The 19,842-nt window shown below is 24.5% G+C and overlaps 3 protein-coding genes across 5 annotated transcripts; 2 read left to right on the forward strand and 1 right to left on the reverse strand.

Annotated features, from left to right (window-relative positions):
• Positions 1–545: 545 nt before the first annotated feature.
• Positions 546–10,313, forward strand: LOC107997129 (nose resistant to fluoxetine protein 6-like). Of its 3 annotated transcripts, none has more exons than XM_017055559.3 (10): positions 546–1,460; positions 7,241–7,521; positions 7,597–7,772; positions 7,841–7,998; positions 8,201–8,344; positions 8,415–8,974; positions 9,099–9,404; positions 9,475–9,649; positions 9,752–9,894; positions 9,967–10,313. In XM_017055559.3, exons 1-10 carry the CDS (start codon positions 1,154–1,156, stop codon positions 10,093–10,095), a joined length of 2,379 nt encoding a protein of 792 aa, XP_016911048.1. In that variant the 5' UTR covers positions 546–1,153; the 3' UTR covers positions 10,096–10,313. The 3 variants fall into 3 exon arrangements, with proteins under 3 accessions (XP_016911048.1, XP_016911049.1, XP_061928182.1); XM_017055560.3 differs by having other exon boundaries at positions 547–1,460; positions 8,234–8,344; XM_062072198.1 differs by lacking the exon at positions 546–1,460 and adding an exon at positions 3,939–4,149.
• Positions 10,314–10,322: 9 nt separating this feature from the next.
• LOC107997130 (26S proteasome non-ATPase regulatory subunit 5) lies at positions 10,323–12,349 on the reverse strand. Its single transcript, XM_017055562.3, has 2 exons — positions 12,136–12,349; positions 10,323–11,859 (listed from the first exon to the last, which is right to left on the reverse strand). The coding sequence occupies exons 1-2, from the start codon at positions 12,315–12,317 to the stop codon at positions 10,527–10,529; spliced, it is 1,515 nt and encodes a 504-aa protein (XP_016911051.2). The 5' UTR covers positions 12,318–12,349; the 3' UTR covers positions 10,323–10,526.
• A 575-nt stretch (positions 12,350–12,924) lies between these two features.
• Positions 12,925–19,831, forward strand: LOC107997048 (RNA-binding protein RO60). Its single transcript, XM_017055386.3, has 8 exons — positions 12,925–13,285; positions 13,841–14,051; positions 14,132–14,498; positions 14,567–14,778; positions 14,855–15,060; positions 15,137–15,257; positions 15,328–15,734; positions 15,803–19,831. Exons 2-8 carry the CDS (start codon positions 13,857–13,859, stop codon positions 15,933–15,935), a joined length of 1,641 nt encoding a protein of 546 aa, XP_016910875.1. The 5' UTR covers positions 12,925–13,285; positions 13,841–13,856; the 3' UTR covers positions 15,936–19,831.
• The last annotated feature ends 11 nt before the right edge of the window (positions 19,832–19,842 follow it).

Here is a 19,842-nt window from a genome sequence, read left to right on the forward strand (position 1 = left end):
ATTTATGCAAGATATTGCTCAAACATTCATTCATTTAATCTTCATTAATTTAAAATGCTTTTATATAAGATTTACAATTTTAATAAATAAGATTTGATTTTCTTTCTTCTTTTTGTAATAAAATCTTATCAAAATTTTATATTAAAATCAAGAAGAGAAATCAATATTAGTAATTTATTATATTTAAGCATGTTCTTAACTTCTATCAAATGTTTAATGTTATCATATTTTATAATCATATCGAAATGACCAAACATTTATTATTCAGAAAATATATTTTCATGAATGCACTTCTTTTATGTATAATAAAAAAAAAAAGAATGAAAAAAAAAATGTAATTCTTAATCTTGCCTTTGAAAAGAAAACGATTTTTCTCTTTTTTTTTATTTTGTTAATGGATATGAAATTATGTTAATTATGAATATATACATATTCAAATATATATACGTTCAAACACAGTATAGATTGCCACTGGCACTCACTTTTCAACAGGGGGAAGTTTCTCCCCACTATTTTACTCACACTTTCATTACTACCAAGATATTCAACCGGTGAAGCCATTTTTCTACCATTGCCAGTCTGGTTAGTCTCGGTGAACTTTGATCATCGAAAAAAAGAAGAACCACGCAGGAGTGAAGATAATCGAAGAAAGAAGAAACCTGTTTAAAATTATTCAAATCATATCGTGAAAATCATAAAGAAGGATCATCCTTTTTCTTTTTATTTATTCTCGTTTCTTTACTTTCTCATAAGTATGATAACGAGAATAGAACGCCTTCGAGAAGAAATACTCTGGAAGAATCCAAAGATGCGAACACAAAGATTTACATGACTTTGAAAGGAACTGAAGAAATTGAGATTCTTTTTCTTTATCAATGTTGATGAAGAATCAGTAAAGATATTTATTTGAAGAATAGGGGGGCATTCAGTGTGATTTGAAGTCTATCTTTTCTGTGATATTAAATAATATCATATCATTTTAACATCGTTTATGAGAGAAGGAATAAAAATAAATGAGTGTACAAAAGATTTAATATTTATTAAAACTATTTATAGTTTTAATATGTTCGACGAATAATTCGCAAACTATTAGAACTATAATTATTTCTGAATCATTTTTATTGTGTTCAGTGCAAATTTAATTTGAATAATAATGAATCAAATCTCGTATCTCGTCATTTTTTTTGCATGCTTCGCGATTTGCAGAGTGATTTCTTCGAATGTTTCGGAAAACCCATCACAAAATCCTTTGGTGAATCAACGATTAAGAACTTCAACCGATGAATATAAAATTCAAAATGGAAATTGGACTACATTGTCAGAAACGCTAGATATTTTCAATGTGCGTTATCTTGCCAATAATTGGACGGAAGGGAAATATCCTATTCAAGAGCAATGTGCCAAAGATATTACAAGATACATCGAAGGATTAAGAAAACAAGAAGTATGGGCTTCAAAAGGTATGTTGAATCAATCAAATTTATTTTATTAAAAAAGATCATTCTAATTAAATCCTTCTATAAATATTTAATAATTAATTATTCATTTGAAACTAATCGTATGCAAATATTTTTCTCTTCTCTCATATATAAAGAGAATGGTATTTATACGCGCAAAAATTGATTATGCGTATTTTATTATGCGAATAGAAAGTGTCCGAGTTATGGTGAGATGAAATTGCCAGATCTAGGTAATACTTGGTATTAATACGGCACGTGATTTCATTGATCTTAAATAGAACAACATTTCGAGATCAAATGTGGGAGAGAAACAAATATAAAAGAAGAGAAAAAAATATATTAATAAATTAATATCGTTGGACGATTCTTTCTCTAAATATTTAGAATTTTTTTTCTAAAAAAAAAATCCAAATGATTAAAATTACCTTGGATCAAAGTCCAAGTGACTTAATTCACTTTCATTAGGAAGGAAATCGAAAGGTGATAGGTCGTCGCTGGTCGTCCTTGCTAAAACATATCTTTTACCTTCCTCTTGGCAGTTCCTCTTGCTTTGCCTACTTTCATCATGAAATTTCACTTTTCACAACACAAAGAACAATCTTGCGACGACTTCTACAACCAATACAGACTGGGTCCGACAACGAATCGCTTTCAATGTTTTACTATCCTCGGTCAATGCCACTTTTCGCAAGATCGTTACAAACTTCTTTGTTCATTCTTTCAGTCTTTATTTCTACCATTTACGATCGAGTCGAGCCTACTTACGTACCACTCCTTATTAGCAAAATGATATTATATCGTGTTCAATTGAATTTTCGAAGTTTAAATTTTTCTGGAACAAAATACATTGTGAGAATAGTATTTCATCCATTGCAAAATATAGAATATCACTCGACATATTACGCAATACTTAAAAATAGAACGTGTTCTTTATATTGCCTACTTTTTGAATCGCCCTTTTTTGAATACATTTTTTCATAAATGGTAGGTCTAAAAAAATAGATAAAAGGATTACGGTTTTCTCCTCACTTTTATAGATTACGAAAATTAATTAATTCGTTACACATTACAATATAAAATGATATATTCCATTATAAAAGAATGAAAATTTATAATATTGCGTATTTTTTTTAATTATTTAAAATTTATCGATAAAATATTAATATAAAATATTGATTAGTATAATATAATAAGAAGAACAAAGAAATGGGATTCGTTCGTTTTATAAAATTCAAAAATGGTTTGCTTTGATAGTATATCCAATTAAATTTTTAAGAAGTGTACATTTTAATTTTGATTTTTAATCTTTTATTTATTCCAGTCTTATCTTTCTTCTGAACGAATTATTGTATTGACAATATTATTGTATTGACAATATAGACTTTCAAAAATTATTATTTTATTTTAATTAATTATTTTAATAATTATAATGGATTATGCATTATTTACGCACTAAATATATTATATTTATATTTTATGAAAAGAAATAATAATAATTATGTTTTTATGTTTCCTAATCAAAACAAAGAGAAATTGTATTACAGAAATGCTATATTATAGTGGGGATTTCCACAATTCTGTAACTGCATTAGAGTGAAATTGTGTTGCAAAAGCACCGTGCTATATAAAAATTCTTAATTATATATATATATTATTGCGAACAAAAAATATACAAGAAATAAATAGAATAAATTCAAAAAAACAATTCGACATTTAAAAAAAAACTTATACGAAACATATAATATATAACTTATACGAACATTTTTATAAAAGTTTCGTTATTGAAAGAGAATAATGAAATGAACAAAATTAAAATAAATTTCTTAAAATTATCCTATAAATTCAGAAAAGAGGTAAAAAGTCATTATTTTATTTCAAGTTAATTTAATTGAATAAAAGTAAAATTTTATCGATATTCTATTATTTTTTAATTTTTTATTTCTGATAAAATTTCTGGTTATTAAATTTTGCCTAATTTAAGCAAAGAAAAGTCCATGGAACAAATTTCATGACTTTCTCCTCTCATGGAGCTGTATTTCTCCATTATCATTCTCGGAAGTTCAAATTTATACAATTGTACAGAGAAAGGTGAAAGGAATCATGAGACTGCCATGAGAAAACAATATTAAAAATCGTTATGACATATTCATAATGACACTCATTATCAAGCAATTTATTCTTTAACTTTCGGATGTGCTCATCTTGATATTTTCGGAAACTCTAATTTTAATGCATTTATTTTTTAGATCTGCTTTACAATTTGATGATTGAGTCAATCATTTTTAATAATCTATATAGCAGTGATATTTGTAAAACAAAATTAAATAATTTATTGGATTTTATTTAATCTAGTCACGTATTTGAATTAAAATTAATTTAAAATTTAGTAAGAAAAATCTAATATGAAATGTAAATGAATGATCGTGACGAAACTTTGTAAAACGAACGTTTTTCTTTGATGATAATGTGCCACATTGTTTAGTTTCACGACAAGCTTATGGAAGACGTTAGACTTCCGTGAACATCCTTTACGCGCAAAAGTAACGTTAGAAAGTTTTAGGAAGATTCATGCACATAGAAATACGATCGAAGTAGAAACCGCGGCAATTATCGAAATTACGTCATTGGATACAAAAACCGCCCAGAGAAAGGATTACGTAGAAACCAGGCTTGCAAACGCAACTTTCACGTAACGTTGCACTTTTCTTCGTTTATTCGTTCTCAATCCTTTATCATTTTGTTTCATGTTCTGCATAAAGTAATAGTGACATAACGATTCGCGAATAGTCATTAATAAAGTCCTAGCTCTTCGTCGTTTCCTGGTTTATGGAGCACGCCATTCATGATCTTTACATAGTCTGCTTATATATATACGCTTTTAATGATTACTAAAATTGTCTGTATACATACAACATCAGAGATCAGATTAACACAATATTATAATAATTAATTTATATTACTTATAAACAACGTGTATATTAGATCTTTTCCCTGGATATATCCTAGAAATTATGTAAGCAGATATTTCCTTATGTACTTTCTATATATATATATATATATATATGTGTGTTATCTCCAAACAGGTTTTCTTCTACATAAGTGAAACACGTTTTATACATGTAATTATTTTATAGGAAGAAGAATTTCCTCTACTGTCAATAAAAATTCCACCCGCTTTGAACAAAAAATTGAATTTTGTTAGTTATATTGCACAAGTCCTTAGTGTACGAAAAATAGAAAGCATATGCCTGCGTTCAAAAGTTGTGTAATCATCTATATATTAGGTATTTGTATTCTTAGATATTTGTATCATATATATCATAATCTTTTAATTAACAATCTCTGTTAAATCGGAAGAATGGTATATCAATATATGAATATTGATATATCATTTGGCATATAATTCACCATATAAAATTACATACTTATTTAGTCAATTAAATATAAAATCTAATGTTTACGATATATAAAATCTCATCGATTCATAAAGTTCACGGAGGAAGAATGTGATCAAAGAACACATTTTTCAATTACAAATTATAAAAACAAATTATAAAAATAAAAACACAACGTGTTATAATTTTGGATTTCTATACTCAATTAATGCAATCGATAAATAAACTTTCTTCTTCATTTTTTTGTATGCTATAATTATTATATTAATACATCGTAATGATAATAAATTTTATATAAATTATATAAATTCGCTCAGAAACATGTATTTTTAAATAAGATTGATCTATTAAGATTAGAATTAATAATAATAAGATAATAATATAAGATATAATAAGGTAAACTAAGAGTTTTGTGAAATGACGTTTATAATATTAATATTAAAAGAGAAACATTAGAATACTTCTAAGATTAGAATACTTCTAATGTGGTTCATATTTAAAAGTAAACTAATGTACAGTTAAACGACTATTAATATTGCAACATAGCTAACTACATAGGGGAAAATTTCTCTTTCCAAATTACTTTCCTTAGCTGACTAATCGGAACGTGCTTGTTAGCATGTTCGATCGATCGGAAGTAAAATGACTCTATAATCGATATAAATATTTTAAATTCAAGAGAAACTAAAAATAAAAAATAATTTAAAATTAATTAGATAATTTATCTTATGATTTTCTTTGTGCATCATTTCCCTATAAATTTTTAATCTTATTTCCTTGCAATTTACGTTCTTTATTAATTAAAATATGAATTTTAATGATGATTTAATGAATAATTGTAACATTATTCACGAAAATTTATTATCGTAAAAAAATTAAATATTGTTCGTTTATTGATTCGAATTAATGGTTTTATTTCATTCGTTGATAAATATATATAACAGTATGAATTCAAGTTTTTTACTTACAGTATGAATTCAACTCTTATTGCAATAGCCCTTGAACTTAAAAACGTCGACCATGAGCGCGTTCAAGTGGAAGATCTTGAAAACCGGTCATGCTTTTTACGTTAAATCTATTGAATTTATTTTTTTTTTTCTTTAAATTCTTTTTATGAAAATCAATCTTTTCAATGCTATTATTGTTTCATATATATTTTATATTTTCATATATATATCTTTTCTATTATTGTTTCATATATATTTTTATTTTTTTCTGTATTCAAATATGGCAATCATAATAATGCGCAAACAAAATGATTTTATTCTTTTGTAAATCAAAATGAAAAAATAATACAGATCACGTGTAATGATTGAACTTGACTTTGATAATTCAATGCTGAATTATATCAGAGATCATTGCACGTATACAAAATCCATTGTTATTCTAATTTTTTCACGATTACATTTACACGATTCTACTTTTGTGTGAACAGAATTAATAATAAGATTCCTTCAGTTGTCAGAATTACGGATTACGATAATGTTAGTAAAAGTCTCATTGGATAAACTAAGTAAAATATACGTAAAATGTCAGACATTACTTTCAAATTTGAATCTAAGATCAATCAAAATAAAGAAAATATAATTAAAAAATATATATATAAAATAGAAAAGAAAAAAATAAAAGAATTTTCAATACTAATTTTCATCTCAATAAGATGACACATTACCGGATATATATTACAAAATATTTCGAAAAGAAATATTAATTTGTTTCTGCGTAATATGATATCGTAATTTATTCTGTAACAGTAATTTACGTAACAAATTATGATTAGTAATTAAACTATCATGCAACTCATATTATATCGATCCAATAGAAACAATATAAGTAAGTTACCATGACGATGATTAATTAGATAATTAGATAATATTACTTTCTTCTCGAATAGAAAGTTTTGTTAAACTATTAGATTCTCAGCCTTTTCTCCCATAGATGTCGTAATCTTTGGTAATGAAAATTATGTAGCAACATAAATGTTTGCAGGCATACATCTAGAAATATAAACGAAACTCTATAATTATTTAGTTTACAACATTGATCGAATGATATTATGTTACTTAATATTAAATAAGAATAAAATTATCTACTGTGGAAATGAAAAATTATTTCAACAATTATATAAAACATTTAAAATATTTGATTAATATTTGAAGCATATTCACCAATTAATTTTCATTGGAATTTCATCCAAAGTAAGTAATCCGAAAATGATCGCTCGTCGAGTAAAGAGAAAGTGTCTTAACTGATGAAATAGGTCATTGGTTATAGCGTTAGCAAGTCATCTTGTATATGAAAAGAATTTGTGCTATTATTATAAAATACGTAAAAGAATTTGATTTATTAATCAAAAAATTATATTAAATCTTTTCCTTTTTTCAGCGGATGACGCTTCAGGTAGATACACTAATAGTTTTCTCTGGGGAAATTCTTATTATGTCGGATCAGCAACTCAATGTGCCTATATCGGCGAAGATTATAAAAGAGAGATGACAAAGATTCATCAAAATGGATCGATAGAAGATTTCAATATTGAATCACGAAAAAAGAATTCTGGTCTCAGTGGAAAAGATTTCTGGATCGGAACGAAATTAGATAAACCACCTTACAAACTAGGATTTTATATAATGACCATTTCAGTAAACAATACTTTATTTCCTACGGTAAATAACTTAAATTTTTAAAATGTATTATTTAATAATATGCGATTTATATAATAATTAAAATTTTAATCGTAGGTTAGAACAATTTATCTTGGAGTATGTTTACCTTTCTCGTGTAATGCTTCCGATGTTTTTATAATAGTAAAACTTGCTGGAAGCGAACAAGCAGTGAAATATTCATCGATTGAAAAAATTCGAGATCAGCATGATATGTACAACATGTATGAAGATCCAATCTTTTGGATTCTATCGTATGTTGAGCAATGTTAAAACCAAATGAATAATAAAATCGAAATTAAAAATATTGAAAATGTTTCAGTGGTGTAAGCGCTGCGGTTTTCCTCTTAATGTTCATTGGTACTGGATATGATATTTACATAACGAGAAAATATACTCGCGGAAAAAACATGATTTACGATTTGGAAAGACACGCAAAACTTGAACAATTAGCCATCAGAAATCAAAAGCCTCTAAGTGGTAAGATGATTGATATCTTGGATTTTTCCTTTTTAAATGTCCTTCTCTTGTAAAATTCCTTTCTTTGACGCGATTCGAAGGCAACATTGTATCTTCATGTTCATTTTCTTGTATCGAAAACAAATGATTGATCAATACAGACAAACACAGGATAAGGACAGTATCAAATAGAATGACATATTTTTATTATTATATTCCGTAGCTTTTCAAGGTAAGGTCTACCTTCCTGTTCCAGTGGCAGAAGCTATCATCAATGGACCTCAATCATTAGCAGTTAATAACGTTAATAATAATAACAATCATGAAAGTAGTCTAAGTTCAACTAGTTTAAAAGGATATAAATTCAGTAAGTGTAAGATTTTAGAAAAAAAAATAGAAAAAAATATAAAAGAAATCCTTATTATTTTCATTTTTAGGTGTCTTCGAAGAATTGTTACTTTCTTTCTCAGTTCGAGCTAATGTAAAAATCATCTGCGATAATAAAGTTGGAGGTGATACAATCAGCACTATTCATGGTCTTAAAGCGATATCAATGGCTTGGGTTATCTTGGGTCATACCTGTATTACTGCTTTTAAATACTCCGATAATATGGAATATCGAAAAGTCGTGGAAAAAAAATTCCTCTTTCAAACAATTACAAATGGGGCTTTCAGTGTTGATACATTCTTTTTTATGGGAGGTTTACTTGTAAGCTTCCTGTATTTTAGGACAAATGCGAAAGGAGATTTGAATAAACTTACACAGGGTACACGGGGTATTGTGGCAGGTAGTCTGAAATTTATCGGTCTTCTTATGTACCGATTTTGTAGACTTACAGCTCCCTATATGTTCGTACTTGGAGTAGTTCAAGTTGCATCTAAATGGTTTCTTTCAAATTCTGTATTTGATCCACCAACCGCGGATCATATCAATTGTTCTAAATATTGGTGGAGGAATTTACTTTATATAAACACTTTGTTTCCAGTGGATCAAATGGTAATGAAATAATTTAATTAATTTTTTAAAAATTTACTTAAATAAAATCAAATCAATAAAATGATTTGCTTTATTATTTTTCGATTAAATTAATCAAAATTAATATATGCATTTTTTTTTACAGTGTATGATTTGGAGTTGGTACGTCGCCGACGATACTCAATTTTATATTGTCGGCGCTGTGATATTGGTATTAGCAACAAATCATTTTAAAATTGCTACTTTCATGATGACTACTTTGTTATTGAGTTCCTGGTTAACAACAGGTTATATTGCTCTGATAAATAATCATATGCCAAGCTCAGATGATCCGTTAGCGCTTTTTGATAAAATTTATGATAAACCATGGACTAGATTGGGTCCTTATTTCATAGGCATGTCAATAGGATATTTCCTTTTTAAGACTGATTGTAAAATAAAAATGTCTAAGGTATACCAAAATTATTTTATAAAAAATAAAAAAAATGATTTTATCCGAATTATAATTTTATTCTTTTCAGACAACCGTTTGTGTCGGATGGCTTCTTTCTTCAGCATGTCTTTTAAGTTTATTATATGGTCTGTACGAAGCAGAACTTAATCCTATAATGGCAGCTGCTTATTCTTCATTAAGTCATAGCGTATGGGCACTTGGTTTATCATGGATCGTTGTTGCATGCAGTACAGGTTACGGAGGTATATTTTTATTAGCAATAATAATTGTTAAATTACAAATAAATATAAAAATATGATCATACTAGTTTAAATACCTTAGTAAAAAATTTTAAATATCCATAGGATACGTAAATAATATTCTTTCGGCGCCGATTTTATATCCAATTAGTAGAACAACATATTGCGCTTACTTGGTACATCCACTTGTAATTCGATTAACAGCCATGAATTTGGATTCGCCATTTCATTTAGGAAAATATACTATGGTATGTAAAAGTATAAAATCTATTTTCTATCGACATTTATCAATAAATTTAATAGAATGATACATCTTTTAGATGATCACTTTCTTTGGACAACTGGTTCTATCTTATGTATTATCATTTATTATATCCGTTTCTTTTGAAGCTCCTATAGTAAGCATGTTAAAGATACTTTCACCAAAAAAACGAAAACGTATACAATAAAGCAATCAAAAGTTGCTTTATCTAATTTTTTTCATAAATTATGTATGTCTTTATTATATAAAATTAATGTGAAAAAACTTATCAAATCGAAAAAATATCGATGTATTATAAGACGTAAATGTGTAAAACTTACATGTAATTTTGCATTATTATATGTAGACTTCATTATGTATTATTTGTGTTAGCTATAAAATAAATTATTTCTCTTTGTATATTTATATTCCTGATCACATGAAAAATTAGATTTTTATTTATATATCATTGCATTTTATTTATACATATAACATATAGAAAATAAATAATAGCATATGTTTTGTTAAAATTTCACTTGAAAAAATTATTTGATACCTTATACAATGTTTTTGATAGATGTTGATAATTTCTAATATTTTTAACATAAAATAACAAAAGTAAAAATGATATAATATAATTTATGGACCTCCTTCAATTGCAACTTCTGTATTGATATCAACATAATGTGGTCCTTGATTTACAAACTCCCTAAACCTTTGCATTGTATTTGCATCAAATATGTCTTGTTCAGCTTCAACTAATTGTTTTACAACTTCGTATTTAGCTTCTTTACATTCTTTGAAAGATTCAATGTTTCTGTCCAATAAAAATTCTATAAGACCTGGATAAGAAGATATATATTCTTGACCCCATACTTGAGATGCCAAAACTGCCATCACTTCTAAACCTGCTTGCCTAATATCTGCAAATGGTTGCCTACACAATGCCACAATCATACCCAATGGATCATCACACAGAGAATCAAACCATGATTTTGTCAATGATAAAATTCTATTATCTTGTTCTACTTTTTGTATAGCAAGTATAAGAGCTAAATTATTAAGCCCACGAATTCTTAATGTTGTAGGCATCCTTTGTATTATCTCAGCAATTTTTTTTAATGCACATGGCATTGCATCTCCCAGAGCTTGTAAAGCATATTTACCTTCAATACACATGGAAACATGTCCCAATGTATCTAATGCAACACCAAGAATAGTTTGATCTCCACTTTCTATTACTTCAAACAATGCAGAAACCACAATTGGATATTTTGAAAATATTTCATTAGGCCAATAACATGCAACATTACCAAAAAATTTCATTAATCCAGGAATTAATAAATTTGATAATGGATTTTCATTGGCTTGAGCTATTTTTTGAACCAATTTTCTTACAACATCTTGTTGTTCTAAATAACTTAATCCTTCTTCTGTTAATGCTAATTGAGTCAAAATTTCTAATGCATTTACTTGTAACAATATATCTTCACTTTCAAGGATATCAAATAAACTATTTAAAAATCCTGATTGAGCAGATGCTTCTAGGCCTTCTTTTGAGGATTTTGCTACATCCACAATAACTTCATATATACGAAAACTAATAGTATCATTTTTTACTACTAATCTAGCAAAACTTCTTAATAATTCACCAGTATATAAAATCTGTAATCCATTTGAATTTTTACCAATTTCTTTCATTACACACATTGCACATTTAGCTACCATTAAATTTTCATCTGCAATCCTATTTATAATAGCAACTAACAAACTGATATCTTTGATAATTAAAGATATCTTTTGAGAGTTAGAAACAATACATAAAATTTCATGTAACACAAGTGACCTAACTTCAGCAATTGGATGAATTATTAATTGAGATATTTCTGCTGAATATCTTTGATATACTTCTCCAAGTTCTAAAATTCCAAATAATGCCTTCAAAATTTCACATACTTGATCTATATATTCTCTGTAAGAGGAAGAATTTGAGTTTTTTATATTTTTTTATTATTACATTAATTAATTATATATTTATATTATATTTATATATTTATAATTATATATTTATAATTATATTATTATTATAATAAATTAACTAGGAAAAATGCAATTCTTTTTTATAATACATAAATATTTTTTTCATTCCTTCTTCAACAAAATATATACAAAATAAAAAGAAAATAAATTTTAAATTACGTTAATAATTATTAAAAATAATTTAATAAAATTAGAATTGTTATGATACCTGTCATTCGAGGTTAACTGAGTAAACAATTGACTAAAATCCACGTTACGAGAAATTTGTTCAGTTTCTCTATTATTTAAACTTTCTAATTTTATTTTTATCTCAGATAATATATCTTTTTTTTCTTCTACGTTATTTAGTTCGCCAAGACGAACAATTTTTTGTTCCAACCAGTCTGCCATGATCGGCGTACTGACATTACTTTTTCGAAAATATTACTAGTTAGCTTCTAAAATACAAATCAATTGCCAACTTAAAATGATTAATTTTTATTCATAAAAAAAAACTTTTTAGAATAAACAAATCTAATTAAATATATTAAATTATATGTTTATAAATAATTTTTAAAAAAATAGCGATTTCTTATTTTATAATTCTATAAAATGTTACATTTTCTTGCATATTATTCAAATATAATAAAATACTATAACTATTCTAATAAATAAATTCTAATAAATAAGTTTTTAATAATTTTAATATTTATTAATAAAATTGTTAATTAATAATCAATAATTTATGGTATTTATGGTACTATAAAAAATTTGTTATTTAAACAAAAAGAAAGAAAAAAATGTTATTATGAAATTGTGATCATTAAATTATTATATTATTATTTTATAATACTATTATTGTACTATTACAATAAAATATGAAAGAAAAAATTTAAAAATGAAAATAAATTTAAAAAAATTTTTAAAAATTAAAAATAAAAAATAAAAATATAAAAAATTTATAAATGAAAATTGAAAGTACTTTTTTTTTAATCAAAATATTTGAAATCTATAATTTAAAAATTGGATAACTGTATATATATTAAATACATGTATACATGTATCGAATATTCATTATTATTTCGTATAAATATGTAAATTATAATGAAAATCATTTTAAAAATATTTTTAAATCTACTAAATTTTTATAAAAAAAACATATATATAATATATATTTAAAAGAAAACTCTCATTTTTTTATTATATTAAAAGTTCTATTTTAAAATATTTAATTTTCTAGAAGTCAATAAGTTTTTATATTTTATATTTGACTCAAAATCTATATCGCATAACTTCTTCCGACAGTACATTTTTGTACGTCATAAAACATTGTTCTGTATGATTGTGTTTCGAGTTATTGCTTTTTCGATTAACACAAGGTAATAAGAATTGAATGTATATAATGACATTTTAAAATTTTTTAAATTTTATGTATTTGTATAAGTATTGTATTTATATAACTAATAAGTCAAATATGCATTATTTTAAATGTCACATCGCATTTTCGTATTACCTTATCAGGTCATTTAATAAAACCTGTTACTATATTCTGTTATACATATATGAAATTTAACTTTTTTTTATGAATACAAATAAACAAATAAAAATTTAGAAAAAATCATACATATGAGATTATTTACAAATGTATATAATTAAATAAAACTACATATTACTTACTATGTTATTCCAAGTTACATTCCAAATTTTATTAAAAAATAATTGTAATATCAAATTTTATGAAATATATTTTTTAAACAAAAAGTTATTAACAATTATAATTGCATAATTTTATAATTGAATGAATATGTAACAAAGTTTACATAATAAATTTCTAATATATTAATTATCAATAAAAAAATTTATTATATTTATTTAAACAAAATGAAAAAATACTCATTTTTTATTTTTTATCTAAATTATATTATATTTTATAGTATTGTGTATTAAGAAATGGCAGTGGATTTGGATCCAAATGATCCTGAAGTACGATTATCACAATTTCTTTATGTTGGAAAAGAATATCCTGATTATCAACCTGGAAATTGGTTTGTTCATAACTATTTTTTGGCTAAAAATGTTCCATCCATTGAAGAATTAGCTGAAAATACAGAAAAACAATTATTACCAATTCAAATTATTATAAAAGTAAAATCCTATTATAAGTATTAAAATAAAATATATATAAATAATTTATGTTAACAATTTAAAAGTTTATTGTTTTATAGGCATTTGAAAATAATCTTGTTCCAAATCCAGAAACATTAGTATTTGCTCTTGCTGTTTGCTGTAGACAAATGAAAAGTGAAAGTTTACGTCATGCAGCATATGCAATTTTAAACAAAATTTGTGTATTGCCACAACATTTTATTTTATTTATAAAATTTGCTTCTCAAATAAGTAAACAAAAAGAACTTGATGCAACGAGCAATTCAAAACATGGATGGGGTCAAGGCTTAAGAAAAGCTGTAAATAATTGGTATTTATCAAAAACACCAATGGAATTAGCAAAGTGTGTTACAAGATACAAAGGCAGATATGGTTGGAAACATAAAGATATCATAAAATTATCTCATCCTGTACCCAATAATCTTGGTATTTATTAAAATATTATCATCATATAAATAATTAAATTATTAATTAAATAGTATATTATTAAATAGGAGGAGAAATGATTCTTAAATATATAATACGTGGTTTAGAAGAAATGAAAAAATCATATGGAGAAGATCCTACACTTTCAGAAATTCTAGAATATATTGAACATGTTGAAGATTTTAAACATTGTACAGATGAAGTTCGAGCAGCAGGTCTTTTGGAAATGTATAAATTAACATTAGATCATGTACCTGGACATTTATTAAAATCTAAAGAAGTATTAGCAAAATAATTAAAATTCTTAAAAATTGTTAATACATATGATTTCTTATAATAAAATAATTCATTTGTAGGTTTGGAATGCATTAATACCATCAATGAATTTAATTCTGCTTTTGACCAATTTGCAAAGAATACATAATCTTAAATTATTAAAACCATCTTCACCAACAGTCTCTAAAATAATAGATCAAATCACTAATGAAGAGAATATTGCTAGAGATAAAGTTCATCCAGCTTTGGTATTGGTTACAATAAGAGATTATGAAAATTCTGGAAAGTGAGTGACAATATTGTTATTTTAATATTATTTTCCTTATATTTTATTAATATTATATAATATATAATTTTCAAAGACCACTAACATATGAAAAAAGAAAAATTAAAGAACAATTTGAGAAACCATTACCAATTCCATCTAAGCCAAATTCTAAAATCATTGATGCTCTTTATAAAATGTTGAATCTTTCATTTCTTGTAAGTATAAATTTATTTATAAAATAATTATTTTTATTTATTATATTTTTAAAAAATGTTTTTAATTTAGTACATACAACCAACTGGTTTACGTTATATGATAACAATTAATATGAATAAAGTAATGGTAGAAACACATACTTGGCGTAGCGGTAATATAAATGGTGCAGAAGCAGGATGCATAATTGCACTTGCACTTCTTCGTAGTGAGAAGAATGTCACTATTGCCACATTTAAAAATATTGGAATTCATGTTATGAATATTGACAAAACAGCTTCTTTTGGTCAAACTATGAAAAGACTACAACAGATGCCTGTTGGAAATGTAAATTTGGGTAAACCAATGTCATGGGCTGCTCATCAGAACAATAAATACGACGTATTTATTAACGTTGTAGATCAAATATTAGAAAAATCTGATGCATCTGAAGAGGCTCTTCAGGCATATAAAACAAAACTTAAACTTACAAATACAAAGTAAGTCTTTTAAAATTATTTTTTTTATAAAAATAAATAAGCTAAATATTATATTTATTTATTTTCAGATTAATAAATTGTGCTGTATGTTCTTCATCAACTTATCGCAAACAAAAAATTGACAGAAGTATTTTAACAATTAATGGTTTTGATGCTAGTGTTCCTGTAGTTATACAAGCTTTTGCAAAATCTTTGTTTTAGTTACTGTATACATAGCAATTTCTTATTTGGCAAGCAGTACTAGCTAAACAATTATTACGCTTTTAAAATGACATTAATTTGATTCTTAAACAAATAAGTCTAAAATAATTTTTGTGAGATCATTAATTAAGAAATACTTCGAAATACTTAGATTACAATCAAATTCATAAAATAGTTTTAAATAATTTGTAAATGTTGCTAGTCTGATACTTGTATAACAATCAGAGCATGCACTTGTTGAACCAAGTACTATAAAATTTTTAAATTAGAATTAAAATCACCATCAAAGCATGGCTTTTTTCATATTTGTAAGTATCATAAAAATTGGTAAGTAATTCAAAATTTTTTATTTATCAAAAATTTGCTATGAAAATGAAGAAAATAATTTTAATCATAATATTTGACTATTCAAAGAAAAAAAATACATATTTAAATAATATATTAAACAAAAAAGATTTTTTTCCATATTGTTTTTGTTGTTAATATTGTCAATTGACATTAATTAACTTAATATACAAAAATACTATACTCACGATAAATTAATTTTTTTTTCTATTTATTCAAATTTAATATGATGAAACAAAGGATAATTTGATTATTCTTCATTATTAACTGGTATTTTCTCATATTAATACTAACACATTGATATTAATAAATATTTATTGCATGTTTTTAGTATTTAGGATGAGCTGTGTAATTTTCATTTTATTTGCCTTTTATTTGTCAAAGAGTGGTCCAATAAATTTTGTAAATATTTACTTAAAAGAATGACATATTGATAAATGAATCAATAATTTACAAGAAAATAAATGTGATACATCTGTGATTATCAATTTGATTATATAAAGAAAAATGTTTGAAATGCTATGGACCACCTTTTATTATTTAGAAAACAATTAAATATTTACTAATTTATTGCTTAATATTTGATATAATTAGTTGCGCAGCTAAAATTAGAATAAGAATTAGATACAAAACAAGTATCTTAACATAAGATGCATTTTTGACTAATGATGAAAAATACTTTTATTTTAATATATTAATGTATTGCCTGCTTATTTCCACTGGTTGATGGTAAAGCTTTCTGTAACATCTTTAATAAGAGATATAAATATAATGTGATTTTTAAGATACTTTTTGAAGACTGGTGTGCTTCTGGAAATTCCAATAATTAAAAAAAAAAAGAGAATAGGATGTTGAAAAATTTCCCACTGTGATATGCATTTAGCCCCAAAGAATATAGATTTACATTAGTATAATTTTACTATTATATTTGCCATATCCAAAGTAAATGTGACAAATACTAAATACATTACTAATATAATACTGTGATACAGATTGTTATTGTTCAAACTAGATGAAAAAGTAAGTAAACCAGAGGCACACCATGTATTTGCTTCATTTGTTAATTAGTATCTATTAGCACATCAATTTTTCTTAAAATTAAAAAATATGACACTATCTATAGATACCTCTGCTTCTATTGCGATCCTTGAATTACCTTTATGAAATCCTTTGATTTTCAAAGTGAAAAAGTTTTTCTTAAGAAATGTTGCAAAAAAGTACGACGTGGATAGATACTCAGGTTTGACAAATATTTAAATTAAGTGCTTAAATATTCACGTGTTCTTTGCAGCCTATTCGGTAATTCATAGATCGATATTAGCTATATATTATAAATTTTAAAATATAACAAAGTCTTAGTTTCTTATATAAAAAAAAATAAAATTTGAACAAAATCATGTTTGTAGCATAGAAAATATTATATTAGAGATTAAATTTTTTCAAAATATATTCTGAATGTAATTTTCAATCTTAGTTGCGCGACATCTTAATAATAAAAATCTTTACGAATTATCAGTTCTTAAAAATATTTTTAGATAAATTTTCATAATAGATATTCATGACATTTTATATTGCACTTGAAAATATTATTTATATATATTAAGTGACTAGATTGTATCATCTTATAAAGGGAATTTCATAATAGATATTCATGATGTTTTATATTGTATTTGAAAAGATTATTTATATTAAGCGGTTAGATTGTGTCATTTTGTAAAAGAAAAAAAAATAATTTTTTTTTACAAAAATACTCTAAAAATAGAAGATAAAACATTTAATATAGTCGCGCATCTACTTATTATTTACTCTTTATAAATAATAGAACATATCAACTACATTTATATTTGTAGTTGATTATATTCATTGATATCATACAAAGTAATGAATATTAAATATCAAGTTTTTATCTAACGATCGAAAAGAAACATTAAAAATATTAAATTTTTAAAATAATCTTAAATTATATTTTATCACTGTCATTTTATAACTGCCATTTTTTATTACGTATTAAATTTCACAATTTTTAATTAACTTGATAACGGTACTAAAACTTATAGCTATTAATATTGGAATTAATCGTCAAGGGATATTAATATTTTTTTAATGTCTTTATTATAATTATAAAGAAAATTTCTTTTCGATCGTATTTCTTTTCGAGCGTAAATTAGACATGTCATTGTCTATTGTAAGAATACGTCCAAAATGTAAAAAAGAAAAAAAATTCACAAGAAGATTGTAAGAACAGCGAAGACTATCTAAAAAAAATATGTGAACTTATACTTCTCTTCTAAAACTCAGGTTGTGCTGTTCTATTTCATGAAAATATGAAAAACAATATATTAAATGTGTTCATGCTAGTTAATAAAAAAAGAAAGAAATATTTACCATAAAAAAAGAGCAAATAAAAAATTCGAGATTTCATAATAAACAATATAATGCATGTCAAGATAAAAAAAGATATATAGTATAGATATATAAATATATAGTATAATATTATCTTGATTGCATTACATATTTCTTATTCAAGCAAAATTAGCTTCCTCATAAAAAAATGATCTGATATTTCGATCTGAAACATTTAATTTTCATTAGGAAGCACAAATTACTCATTTTATGAATATGTATTCATATAAATATTTTTTAATTATCAAAATTTAAAAATATATATAATTGTAATATTTTTTAAGATTAGGTTTAAAAAAAAAATCTGTAATTGCATTTTTAGTGCTGCACTTTGATGATTTGCAAAAAGAATGTTTAATGTTTCTTATAAATCTTTTGAAACAATCAAACAAACATTAAATTTTTATAAAAGAAGTAACAAGATATCTCTTCTATATACCGAATATATCAATTCACAATAGAACTGCACTAATTATGCACAAAAATTAAATTATTTAATTTGTGAATTATATAGAATGGTTATTTTTTGGTTTTATATTTCTTTTATTAAAAAAAAAAGGTATACTAAATTGTATTCATTTGATTATTTTTATTATATATAGATATCAGCTATTTATTATTCATTTTGATATCTATTATATTCATAAATGATTATTCAAAGAAAATATAAAATCGATAATGTCCAATAATTTGTTCTTGTGCTAATTAATTATTTGCGATATAACATTTTTTATTATGTGCTTGCGTACGTTGATCGAGAATAGTATTATTATTTTTTAATTCTATATTTATCATAGTTATTTATCTAAATTATAAAACCAAATTATAAGCTATAAAGAAAAATCAAAAATTAATTACAAAAGATTCTATTACAAAAAATGGTTGTTATGGAATTTCAATATTGTTTTGTACCTAAATAGTTTGTAAATGTGAAAAAAGTATTTAGTGACTGGATCGCTTCAACAAACGAAAAATTAGAAAGATAAACAAAAGAATATGTTATATTATTATTACATTTGTTAATATTATATTTCGATAAAATACACAATAGACATTTAAAACTAAGAATTAATTCTTTCAATAAATTTTAAACTGTTTTTGTTATAATATTAATATAATATCTTTGAATAAAATTTTTTCTAAATCTATTTCTAGAATA

The sequence above is a fragment of the Apis cerana genome, linkage group LG3 (genome assembly GCF_029169275.1).
Source record: "Apis cerana isolate GH-2021 linkage group LG3, AcerK_1.0, whole genome shotgun sequence".
Lineage (NCBI taxonomy): Eukaryota > Metazoa > Arthropoda > Insecta > Hymenoptera > Apidae > Apis > Apis cerana.

Bases quoted from the DNA above. Each gene is read 5' to 3' on its own strand.
- LOC107997129 (XM_017055559.3), top strand. From the start codon at position 1,154: ATGAATCAAATCTCGTATCTCGTCATTTTTTTTGCATGCTTCGCGATT. The intron at 7,773-7,840 runs GTATGTTGAGCA...AAAATGTTTCAG, and splicing joins CCAATCTTTTGGATTCTATC to TGGTGTAAGCGCTGCGGTTT. The intron at 9,405-9,474 runs GTATACCAAAAT...TATTCTTTTCAG, and splicing joins GTAAAATAAAAATGTCTAAG to ACAACCGTTTGTGTCGGATG.
- LOC107997130 (XM_017055562.3), bottom strand. From the start codon at position 12,317: ATGGCAGACTGGTTGGAACAAAAAATTGTTCGTCTTGGCGAACTAAAT. The intron at 11,860-12,135 runs GTATCATAACAA...TTCCTCTTACAG, and splicing joins CAGTTAACCTCGAATGACAG to AGAATATATAGATCAAGTAT.
- LOC107997048 (XM_017055386.3), top strand. From the start codon at position 13,857: ATGGCAGTGGATTTGGATCCAAATGATCCTGAAGTACGATTATCACAA. The intron at 14,499-14,566 runs GTATTTATTAAA...ATTATTAAATAG, and splicing joins TCCTGTACCCAATAATCTTG to GAGGAGAAATGATTCTTAAA. The intron at 15,061-15,136 runs GTGAGTGACAAT...TAATTTTCAAAG, and splicing joins GATTATGAAAATTCTGGAAA to ACCACTAACATATGAAAAAA.